Genomic DNA, 12,966 nt, shown 5'->3' on the forward strand with positions numbered 1-12,966 from the left:
GTATACTTGAACACGGACGATGAGACACTGACCGAATTCAATTCAATTTTGCAATAGTGGATTAGTGAGTATTTCCTGAAAAAACTTCTCGACTTTTAGGAAATTTGAGGGAGGTTCCACTAAGTCTTTTAGTATACTCGTAGACTGAGAAAATTGTTTGTCGATTGTCTTCATATTAGGTCAGTTTTCTGAGAAAAAAATTACTTTCTTTGTGAGCAAATCAACTTTTGGTAAAATTGAGTTGAATTCAACTCAATTTTGCGTTGGTCTCATTGTCCGTACAGCAAGAGGATTTATTCATGGTAGGTTTTCTAGCCGGTTTCTTTATGGACTTCTGTCCGTTAGCAACATACCTTACCTGTCAGTAGCGTAGCGGCAAGCGATGAGCATGAGCTCCCGTAATTCATCAGCCTTGTTTGTCGGTTTCCACCCTTATCAAGTTTCAGCATTTCGCCCCAAAACCAAAGGATTTCGGTTCAGTTGACTCTCAGTCGTAGTCGTGATCGGTTCACTCTTTAATTTGATCGGTTCGGTTTAGCTGGCTCTTTGGTGAACATTATTCTTGGATCGGATTGTGTGGTACAGCAGCCATGAGTTGTCCCATTGGAAACCATAATGGGTAAATAAGTTTTGATAAGTTATGGTTAGAAGTATCTTAAGAAAATTTGAATATATTTATTTTATTTTTGATGTGAAGTAAATTATTAAAATGGAATGAAATACAAGCTCGATTTTTTTAGTTATAGTCCATTACCTGATCGCGGCTATGTAACGATGGAAGAAACCATTAAGTCTTAATTTTGTATTAACTAATCTAGTAATGTCAATGTCAACTGTGCTGTCGTTGGTTGTAAAATATATGTAATTTATACAAATAGGTTTCAATGATAAGGATGACCCCAAACTTGATGCTTTTCTAATGGAATGCCTATTTTTCACGGAACTGATTAATGCGGTGAATTGTTTCAAAGAAGGGAAATCAAACATTTCACGTGTAGGCTACAAAAAGTTGATATAGTGACTGACGAGAACTGATTCTGCCGAATTAGTGTTTTTTGTAATTATTTAACGACGATCAAAGCAGCCATCAGCGGTATTTTTGTGAGCTATTTCGTTGAGAAACATATTTGTCTGATTAGAGTATGAGTTTTAAGAGTGAACGCCGCAATCCATTTGACAATGACGTTAGCAGTTTTTGTATTCTACGAGTCGTAATCAAAATTAGTCAGTAAAAAGTATTTATAGCTATCAACGAGCGACAAGGATTTAAGTAAATACTTTATCATACCAATTTCCTTAAATTAATTCCTAACAAATCTGTTCCTATCGTTTGATAGGTGGGCTCAAACTCTGTGGTCATGCTTTCTAAACAGTAAATGTTATCTGTCTTTGGACCTGTCCTCATCTCTGTGTGGGAGATCAATGTAGCTCAAACTAAAATTCAAGTAAGCAATTTAATCTACCGACGTTTGGAACGCTGGAACGCTGAGCCAACGACAATATGCATCTAATGATAAATGTTTATTGGAGAAAAATCAGTCAAAAGCTATGTCAGAGCTGAATTGGTGCTTAAAATAAAAGCATATGCTAAGAACAGATGCCCATCTTAAAGTTTATGTATATACGGGAAATGGCTCTAATGTTGGCCTTGGACACAACAAATGGATATTTATGGATGCTTGTGAAAAGTTGGCAAAAAATGCTTTCATTTGAAATTTAAGTATGAACCCAATATTAGGGACACTTAGGCCGATATTAGGGACATTATACCTATATATGCATATTTGAAGTTAAATTTTCCTCACAACTGTGACACTAATTGTAAACGAATATTTTTTTCTGGAGGTTGAACACATTCATCCCAATCCATCACGCTATGTTTTGGAAATTCTGTTAGGTAGGAGATAAGACGTAGGTAAACCATGTGAGAACAACAATATTTTTCTACGTAGTTCTGCGTAGTTGCAATACTTGTGGTGAATGTTTTGCATCTTTTAATCACTTCAGTGTCGCATGTGGCTCAATATAAACATAAGGTACCGTTTGTGATGAAAGTAGCGCTGCATAATTTTAATACTGTAGACTTTTCATAATAAATAATATCGTAGCAAACCACACAACTTATTGTTATAATGCAATAAATCCACTTGTTTAAAATATATTACCAATGATTCATTAAAAAGAAAATACAATTAAAAATATTATTTTGTACAATATAGTTTATGATAAATAAAAATATTATAATAAATTCTCCTATCATATTTTTCATCATCTTTGCGATTGGAGACTCATTTTATGATTTAATGTATTTTTTAGTAATGTAATATTTAGCACTTTTTATGATCTATTGTAGATACACTAGAGTCGCTTTTTAGGCGGTTTTTTCACACGGTTTTTTACGTGAATTTCGGAATTTACGCGGTTTTTTACGCAGATTTAGGAATTACACGTTTTTTTTACGCGGATTTTGGAATTTACGCGGTTTTTAACGCGTTTTTTACGCGGATTTCGGAATTTACGCGGTTTATCGTTATACACTGTAGTCGTTTTTTACGCGGTTTTTTTTACGCGGCACGTATCACCCGCGTAAAAAGCGACTTCAGTGTATATTGTAAACGCAACCGGTTGTTGTATCTTAAAATATTAATGTCCCATAGTATGTGAACATCGTTTTAAACAAATGAATTTATCATCTATGTCTTTGTCGAAGGTATGGGGTACCATTTCACCTATAGCAGCAGTATGAAATCATGTAAGGTAAATTTAAATTCTGCATACATTAGCAAATGGGTATCGGAGCATTATGTACTACCCAAGTAACCATCAATAATAATGCATTATAATGGTGGTATAAGGCTAATATAAAAATGTAAAGCCGTATATAAGCTTTATATTCAGGGTGTCGACTACCTGGAAAAACCTGGAAAGTCAGGGAATGTCAGGGAATTCTATTTATGATCTGGAAAGTCAGGGAATGTCAGGGAATTTTAATGTAGGTCAGGAAAAAAAAATAATGTTGATCACATTGCAAAAAATCATGTGTGGGACACATAAAACAATCTTTGAAATTTTATCAGTGCATGACGTCAAAGTTTTTGGGAAGATCCCGGGCATCAGATCTACTCGCTGCGTTTATGGACGCCCTTGCCGGTATCTCTTCGAACAAGTTGCTGCAAGTGTCCATGGATGGGCTCAATGTGAATTAAAGCTAGAGGTACAAAAAGGTGGCGAGAAGCTGATAGATCTGGGAAGCTGTGGGCTGTATATTTTGCATAATACATTCATTGTTGTCAAATATTTGCGTGGTATCCACAATATCTTCAAAGATGTACCAGCGTTTATCATGATGTATTCTGGATATACCATATTCCCGCTAAAGTTTTGCGGTCACCGATGGTTGGAAAATAGTGCTGCTGTTCAGAGGGCAATCAAAATTACTCCGCAAATACGAAAATTTATTCAAGGCGTCCAGAAAGACAAAATTGAACCAACGTCAGCTTCCTACCAAGATGTTAAAAACTGTTTGAATGTCTCGCTGCTGATGGCTAATAGTACGTTCAGACTACAGATTTATAACATGTTATAGCACTATCTTGATGGTGGTTTCTGTGTTGCAATTATTTGACAACCGTTATAACATGTTATAACTCTGTAGTCTGAACGTGGTATTAAGCAAGCTTTCTTTAAATCAGTTGCTGTCAAAGTTGAGCCATTTCAATGCGAATTTCAGATGGACAACCCTATGGTGCCTTTTTTGTGCAACGCAATGTCTCAAATGGTTAGAGGCGTTATGGAAAGGTTCATTAATATTGACCATCTGAATGGTGTACATTCCCCCTGAACGACGTCTCGACTGTAGCATAATGCAACTTCATATGGATGCTGTAGAATTTGCTTCTTCTATGGCTAATTATTCGGATATGATTCTTATGTTCGGTGATTTCAATCAACCTGGGCTTATCTGGTCGCACTCAGGTCAGGGATTTACATATCCAGATCCAATAGCATCTGTTACTACTCCGGCCAGCCGCTTGCTTGTGGACGGTACTGGTTTTCATGGATTGAGGCAGATATATAAATCTAGTTCCCAACTTTCAGTCTCATTTCCTAGATTTGGTGTTCGTTAGTGAAAATTCACTTCTTGACTGTACCGTTACTGAGGCGCCTGATGTCATCGTTCCTCTTGACAACTTCCATCCTGCTTTGGATATTTCTATCGCAAATAGATCTCAACTTCACTTTGATGAAACTTCGATTGTCTATCGTCTCAACTTCCGGAAGACTGATTTACGTTTGCTGCGACGTTCCTTGTCAGAGATAGACTGGAACGTGTTGAATGACCTGGAGATCGACATAGCTGTCGATCGCTATAATTGCTTTCTGCGCGACTGTATTTCTGCTTCTTGACCAAACGGAATTTTTCAATTGCCAGTAACAACTATCGCCGCTACAACAAGCTTCTCTACCAGCGGTATGTAATTCGCACTGAACGCAATCTGCGAAGCAATCCTAGGGGATTCTGGTCGTTCGTAAATACTAAAAGAAAGGAAACTGGTCTCCCGTCGAAGGTGTTTCTGAGCAACGACGTAGCATTGACAACTGAGGATAAATGCAGGCTTTTTGCAAGGCACTTCTCGAGCGTTTTCTCGAACGACTCACCATCGCAAGCTGAAATCAATCTAGCAGTCCGCCATGTGCCAACCGATGGCGTAAACATGGATGTTTTTACTGTGGATGTTGAAATGGTTCTCTCTACGATAAGGAAAACTAAATCTTCTTTTTCACCCGGACCGAGCGTTATGCCATCTGCTATGCTGAAAAAATGCTGTGATATCTTAGCCGCCCCGATGACCCTGATTTTTAATCTATCGCTCCATCAGCGTAAGTTTCCCACGCTTTGGAAATGCTCTACTATGTTCCCTGTTTTCAAGAAAGGAGACAAATGCAATGTGGAAAACTACCTTGCTCGGGGTCGAATCTAAAGTGTTCGAGTCACTGGTCAATGAGAGATTGTTTGGTTCCTGCAAAAACTACATTCGAGTGCGGTTGCGCTTGATGTCATTTGTGACACCGTTTCCGTTCCGCTTCCGCCCACATTGCGTTTGGGCCTTCAGTCGTAGCGCGACGTCAGATCTATGATGGTGTTACTCATGCAAGCGGGTTCGAAAACTTACAAATTTTGAATGAACTTATTCAGCGAGTTCGAAAAATCGCATTCGCTTTCCATGTAGACAAGGATCGTCGTTCGCAGGAGAAAATTGTTCTGCTCAAATGATAAACATTTTTAAAAGTAATCCGAAAATAAACACATATTCAACTTGCAATTTCTCGTTGTAATGTGAACTCACTGAGAGAATAAAATGTTAATGATAATTAAACTTAAATTATTTTACCATGTCTGCGGTTGTCATATGGAGTTCCAGAGATACGAAACAGACTAATGGCTTTTATTTTTTTTGTATTTATTTATTTAAAAAATGAGTATCGCAGAAACACCCACCAAACGAAAGCATACCCAAGTAGCATTTCTTGTTTTATTGCACTCTATTAGTGGTTTTTGAGATCAATTTTATAAAATCGTCAATAGAATTAATAGCTCCAGCACAACCTTTTGATAACCGCTATAAGATCGTCTTCCAGCTTAGTGGACCACTTTTGATAAGGTTTATAAAACATGCTTGAGAATCACAATAAAGCTGTATTAAAACCTTTTGTAAGAAAGCCCCATACTCTACAAAAAATCTCATAGCCTTTTTAAGAGTAATATTGTATTCAAGAAGTTTGATTACGCTTTGGTGAAAATCAGTTATAAATCCAATTTAATTTTTATTGCTTCAAAGCAACCGCCATAAATTAGCTTGTTGTTGTTCTGTTCTGCTGAAAGTTTTTTTTCCATATGGAAATCTTTAGCTGTAAAAATAGGTTTGAGTGTTGGTGTCAAGATCAGCATGCAATCAATTTTGTTTCATGGCGACATTAGTGAAAATCTTAAAGAAAATATTTGACTTTTTAGAAGTTGCAAAACATATGCACTTGAAAATTTATCGTGTATATTGGGTTATATGAGCGTTAAATAAATGCGCCTCCAAAATAATTCAAGTTATCAAAAAGATTGTTTCAGAAATCAAATGAATTTGATAGAATCATCTTAATTTTACAAAAAATAGATCTCAATAAAAAAATTCATACCAATGCACATTGGAAATCATTTCGGATCTCTAATTTAGCCATTATTTTATTGAAATTTCTTGGATTTTATTCCAAGGCTAATGGCATTTTCATAATGGCAATATGGCGACAGAGGATTTACGAAAAGAAATTACAATGTTAGGAATGTTTTGCCACTTTGGTGCCAGTATTGTCCATTCAAAAGTTCTATAAGGTCCACTGCTAGGGTAGTTTTAATCAATGGTCTAGGATCGCGTGACAGAATGCCCGATAAGCGAGTATTAAAAAAAGGAAAGAAAGTCTTCAATGCTGATTGTTGAATTGTTGTGGCTGTAAATCTGATAAGGCGTAGGCGTAGGTATCATCCTCCGGCTCCAGATAATTATAGATTTCCTCTTCATGAGTCATTTTTGGTGTAGCAATGTGTTCATTCGAAGTGAAGATGGTTCATAACGGTGAAGAGGCACACTCTTTACAGTTTCCTTTGTGACATCCGAAGAAAATGCAGTGGCATTTTTTTTATTCACGAAGGTTTGCGGCTGACTGTAGCAAATAAACGGACTCATGCTAAAATTTTTGTTGATTTTCTTTGCACTCCGCTTGGAAGTACCGGAAAGTTTTGATTCTTTTCTATGTTGTAAAATAAACCGCCCAATTACACTTCTGACAAGTTGCAACTGAATGCTTATAATTGATTTAAAATAAATGTTTCATGGCCAACTAGTTTTATTGCGCTTACTTATATAGCAATATAAGGATTTATTTTTGGGGTTTTATAAGGGCAATTCATATTGTTTTGGTAATCATAAAATCTTTCATAAGTGAAAATAGCATAAGCATCAGTTGATTTTTTTTATAAGCTTTATAGGAGTTTTGTAGATAGTTATAAGAATGTTCCATGAGTTGCATTATATATGACCGTCATAAAGATGTAGGTAATGGTTGCAGCTGCAATAAAACCTTTATAAATTTTGAATATAGCCAAGCAGCTCTAGGTTTGTTACTTGGATATGGTCATATGAGACAAGTATGAAAATGTTCTATAGGGGGATCTGGAACAATTGTTATTTTTTTTTTCGTATTTTCCAGTGTAAATCACGTCCAAACATTATCTCTCGACTATTGAAGCCCATAAAAATGTAGGGAAACATGACCCCGATAGAACATTTCGTAACTAGCCTCAAACAAAAGAGGTTTACCTAAGATTTCATTTGGTGGGTATTTCAGCGATCCTAATATTTTTTTGTTATCCTACCAAAAACACCGTGTTCTAACTAGTGCCAACATTCAATACCTCACATCAGTTTTATCTTCCAATGCTTATATTGTATGAAGTGCTCCGTAAATGAATAAGCTTGAAAATCCCCGCCTTATAATGAGATGATTTTTTATTTTTTTTTTTTCCAGGGATGCCCAAAGCGGTCAACGACTGGGATCGGAAGCCGGTATGATGTACGGCGAATATCTAATGCTCGATAAACTACTAAGCGCGCAAAGAATGCTCTCCGTTGAGAGCAACAAACCTGTTCATGATGAACATCTGTTCATTATTACTCATCAAGGTGAGTTTGTACTTAGTAGATTTATTAATCTTAAAATAATTATGCTTTAACTTTTGTAGCCTATGAGCTGTGGTTTAAACAAATAATTTTCGAACTGGACTCCATTCGTTATTTATTCAACACGGAACACATGGAAGAGTCTAGAACGCTGGAAATTCTGAAACGTCTCAACCGGGTTGTTATGATTCTAAAGGTAATTGATTAAGGGAGATTCGGCTAGCATTTGGCGACAGGGAAGCAGGATTGCTTCCACTCACTTGCTATAAAAATATTTTTCAGAATTATGAAATCATTAGAACCGAGAATGGTAATTAGTACTAGTAAGTTACAAGAAAAGTTTGTAAGCAAGGTGTTTGATACATAAAACCTGTCATTATTTTTTTCAGTGCGTCACAATAAGCTATTTTACGATGCATGAGCGCTCACTCTGAGTGAACGCTCACGAGTCATAATTTCGCTGATTGTGACGCACTGAAAGCAAAATTGACAGGTTTTATGTGTCAAACACATAATTTCTAACTTCTTCTAGTATCTGACAAGTACGAAATATCATTATAGCATCCGATGATTCCATAAATTCGAAAAAAAAACATTTTTTATAGCGAATTAAGTGGAAGTAGCCCTGCAGGGAAGCCCACTCAAGCCAATGAGAGTATCGTTTTTCTGCAAAATATGCAAGGGGTGGACATTCATCGACAACATGTATTCAATTACCCGTTTGGAAGGAATTGCCAAACTTCTTAGAAATGCGGTAACCAATACAGGCGAAACAGTTCAATGTATGGTGCGGTGTCTTTTTGTATAGTCTACGCACGAGGAATTCGATTTATGTGGATGATAATACTGTTAAAACACGATAAAACCTCACTTCAATGAATATGAACGCAATGCACTTGTGGGGTATCGTTGCTTCAAACTGGACAGTAACATTAGAGCTTACCGCTCGTACTCTCTCTGATTTTCAACATATTGCGTGAATGTTTACATACATAGCTATGCGTTTGCTTTATAGTGTAGCGAAACGGCGTCTTATGCTTCTTATGCCGGTCGTCTAATAATGAAGCCGAGTTCAATGGAATTCTATCATGTAAATGTGGTACAATTTCCGGTTAGAGCTACAGCATTGATTTGGGTTACCATGCTGTAAATTATGGTGATTTATATTTTTAACTTAGCTTAAAATAACATAAGCTTTAAATTATTATAAAATACACTCAGGAATAAATAAACATTGTTTTTCAATTTTCATACATCCATATTTTTAATAGATTCAATAAAATGCTTCAATGTGTCGGAAACTTACTTTTTATGGGAAATCATTAAAGAAAATGTATGTTTACTCTTCACAATTATGTCTGTGTACATTTTCCTGAGTGTAGAATAATTTTGAAAATTATCTTGAGTAAACTGAACATAAAATTATTTTAATTTATTGTTTCACAATTTCGGAAATCTTGAAGGAAATTAATGTTGCAGTCCAGGTTAATTTTTTTCTGAGTGGTGATTTAGCAAAAGAAATTAATGGAGAAGGATAAATTTTACCTTAACACTCCGAACACGATGCCTCCGGTAAAATGTGAGACACCAAATTAGCAATGTTTAAAAAATCATTGCTCAGCATTTAAAAAATAGAGTTTAAACCTAATGATACCGAATAATTATTTAAAGTCTGTAATTTCAAATTACGTTAATAGCTTAAATATAATGGCTTAAATATGTCTTTACATGGCCGTGAGGCTACAAAGAGAAAGTCGACGAAGAGAATCAGTCAAGTAAATACCAGCATAATAGAGAATTATATGCTTCCCGAGCAGGAAAGAATATCTCGATGCCTTAAATTGGTATGGATTAGCCTGACATAAGAGGCAAAATACCAATAAATATTTCCAAAAAAAATGTTCCCACAATATCATTCCAATGCCAAATTATCAAATGAAATACCAAAACGATACCACCCAGGCATTTTTTTGGTATCCAAGTATATTATTTTGTTATTTAGAAAGTGTTTTTCATGCATACAGTTATCTTCTTCTACTCGGGATGTGGTGCTAAGTTGAAGTTAATGAAAACTACTTTCTCCTCCATAATATAGTACGTCGTATCCATCTCAATGGGATTCACATTCAGTGCTTCCCTAAAATTGGAAATTTCACCAATGATGGGCTTTGTTTTTTTCATTGGAAAAATTGAATCCTATCGTGATGATCACTTTCACCATCTCTATTTTTTTTGCTTCTGACGGTGACGACAAAAGGCATCAATCGAGCTGCATTCTTCTTCTTCGCATTTCAAGCTTATTGCATATCGCATATTAGCTTATTGCGTGCTCTTAACTTAGTGTTCTAGGTGCACTTCCACAGTTATTAATTGAGAGCTTTCGATGCCTGTACCATTTTTGCATTAGTGTAATTGTGTGGCAAGTCCAATCATACTTCTATGCCCAGGGAAGTCGAGAAATTTTCCATTTCCATTTCCATTTCGATTCCTAGACCGGACCGGGAATTGAACCCAGCCACCTCCAGCATGGTCTTGCTTTGTAGCTGCGCCTTTACCGACTGAGCTAAGGGAGGCAATCGAGCTGCAGGCAGTGTGAAAACCGCATCGATACAAAATCATCAACCGACTATGAAGGTCAATTTTCTGTCGACTGGTTTTATTTCTTTTATGAGGCAAGTGGTGAACCAGCCCACGGGTGAAAGTCTCTTTAGTAAAAAAAACTAACTAAATTGTATGAGACATCACCGCCATGAGCTCCTGGGTCCTGTAACGATGACCTATTGGATTCCAGTTCCAGAGTGTGGATGCAGATTTCGTTTTGTTTCGTAGTGTAGGCCAAATAACCTTCAAATGGTTTTTGCAACATTAAAACGATGAAATTCTCTGTCAACTGCTTAATGACTGTCCTGCTCGTGTTTTTTTAGTCAGAAGAATGGAGTGACATACTAGCGTCTAGAATAAGCTTTTAAAAGATTTTTTTCCCTTGATCATTGATCAGGTTTATTTCCAATACCAGTGAGCAAACTAGAGGCATTAATTTCACTTAATTATGTCCTTAAATATAATGGTATGATGTACAAAAATCAACTGACTATTGGTTCAACACTGAGAATAGCTGCAATTTTCATCATTTATTAGCAGCTCTTATTAATTAACTGTAATAAACTTCAATTTATCGTATCTTTCTTACAGCTGCTAGTCGATCAGGTTCCTATCCTGGAGACAATGACACCGCTGGACTTCATGGATTTTCGTGACTTTTTGTCACCAGCTTCCGGGTTCCAAAGTTTGCAGTTCCGCTTGTTGGAAAATAAACTGGGTGTGAAGACCGAGCACCGAGTTAAGTATAACCAAAAATACTCGGAAGTTTTCTCTAGTGATCTAAAGGCTGTGGAAAAACTCACTGCCACCGACACTGAACCTTCCCTGGCTGACCTAGTCCAGAAGTGGCTTGAGCGGACTCCAGGTTTGGAAGTCAACGGTTTCAACTTTTGGGGAAAATTCGAAGAGAGCGTTGAAAAACTTCTCGCCGAACAAGAGAAAAGTGCTATGGTAATAGAGAACTGGTTACATATTGTCTTTAGATTCATCGACTGTATCCATTTTTGCAGGAAGAAGAACATGAAAACGTAAAGAACTACCGTCTCATGGATATCGAAAAACGCAGAGAGGTGTACAAGTCAATCTTCGATTCGAGCGTTCATGAAGCATTTGTTTCTCGTGGTGATCGTAGATTCACGCATCGAGCTTTGCAAGGCGCAATCATGATTACTTTCTACCGTGATGAGCCCAGGTTTAGCCAACCACATCAACTTTTGATGCTACTGATGGATATCGATTCCCTAATTACCAAGTGGCGATGTAAGTTGATTGTACTATCAGGTTTCCCGAGAAATATGGTTTGCTTACTATCATTGCGACTTTTTATTACAGACAATCACGTGATCATGGTCCAAAGAATGATCGGTTCGCAACAATTTGGAACTGGTGGTTCGTCAGGATATCAATATCTGCGATCCACTCTCAGGTAAACACATTTTATAATCAAGCTCAATCATGTGTGACAATGTAATCAATTTTTTTGCTTACAGTGATCGCTACAAAGTGTTCATCGATCTGTTCAACTTGTCAACATTTTTGATTCCGCGTAGTTCGATTCCTCCACTTACCAATGAAATGCAGAAAGCACTGAATCTCGCTTGGGGATCGCCAGTACACCAGGTTAAGCAAGGGAACGGCGTGGCAAACACAAATTAACCCACAATGCAGGCAGTCGCTCGGGTACATCAGGTTGTTTATCAAATTTGAAGAAGATTAAAGTGATAACGAGAAACTGATTCTGCAGAAAATAAAGCACTTTGATAAACAAATATTTGCATCATCACCGTTGAGACTGAGGGTGAAATACTTTTCAAATAGAGAAAAACAACACATTCTGGCTCTCTTTGGTTCATATGGCGGTTGAAAACGTACTTCACTGTCGACTTACAGTTGTGTTTGTGTACATAATTTCTGAGATATCGAGGTAAAAGTTTAAATCAGTTCTCAAACGCATGACCTGCAGATATCCCTTAGGAGCCAAAGGGTAGTAGCGAGCGAAAACTCAGGCTATAGTCTAGTCTACACACTTAGAAAAATTCATGTAAATTTAGGTGCTCTGAGAGTGACATATACGAGCGTCAATTTTGACATAAATTTGAGTCATAACAGACGCGAACATTAGCTCAATCAAACGTACTTTTCGTCGAGCAACGAACTTTTCAGTCTCGGAGCACTTAATATTACATGACATGTTTTTTTACGCCTCATCTTATATGTCAAAGACGGATTCCGTCACGTGTAAAATTAGTTATTTCAAAGTGTGTAGTCTACATAGGGGAAATGGATGTAATGTCGGCCTAATTTGGGCTCATACATAAATTCAGCAATCGACTAAATTTTCAATAGCAATCAAAAATATTCATTAGTACCGTCCCAATGACGCGTTCATCTGGATAAAATTGATAAATTGCCGGTTTTTTTTATGGGCCCAATCTTAGATCCATAGGCCAAATTAGAGCCATTTCCCCTATGTACAGTAGGGTCCCAACAAACAATTTGTGCTGATTAAAAGCTGAATAAGCAATCTTTTAGCTGAAGAAGCATATTTTTGACTGAATAAGCTCTTATTTTACTTCGAATGTTTGTTGGGGTGCTTCAATTTGCAAAAAGTGTTAGATTTATCATAGGCTACCCTCCA

General features: G+C 36.8%; 1 protein-coding gene across 1 annotated transcript; it reads left to right on the forward strand.

Annotated features, from left to right (window-relative positions):
- The first annotated feature begins 488 nt into the window (after window positions 1–488).
- Window positions 489–12,097, forward strand: vermilion (Tryptophan 2,3-dioxygenase vermilion). The gene is made up of 7 exons (XM_065236948.1): window positions 489–619; window positions 7,576–7,730; window positions 7,790–7,923; window positions 10,920–11,279; window positions 11,339–11,588; window positions 11,661–11,754; window positions 11,819–12,097. Exons 1-7 carry the CDS (start codon window positions 591–593, stop codon window positions 11,982–11,984), a joined length of 1,188 nt encoding a protein of 395 aa, XP_065093020.1. The 5' UTR covers window positions 489–590; the 3' UTR covers window positions 11,985–12,097.
- Window positions 12,098–12,966: the final 869 nt, after the last annotated feature.

This window comes from Ochlerotatus camptorhynchus, unplaced genomic scaffold (assembly GCF_037179485.1).
Source record: "Ochlerotatus camptorhynchus isolate MF236.1 unplaced genomic scaffold, CSIRO-AGI_Acam_v1.1 ptg000577l, whole genome shotgun sequence".
NCBI lineage: Eukaryota > Metazoa > Arthropoda > Insecta > Diptera > Culicidae > Ochlerotatus > Ochlerotatus camptorhynchus.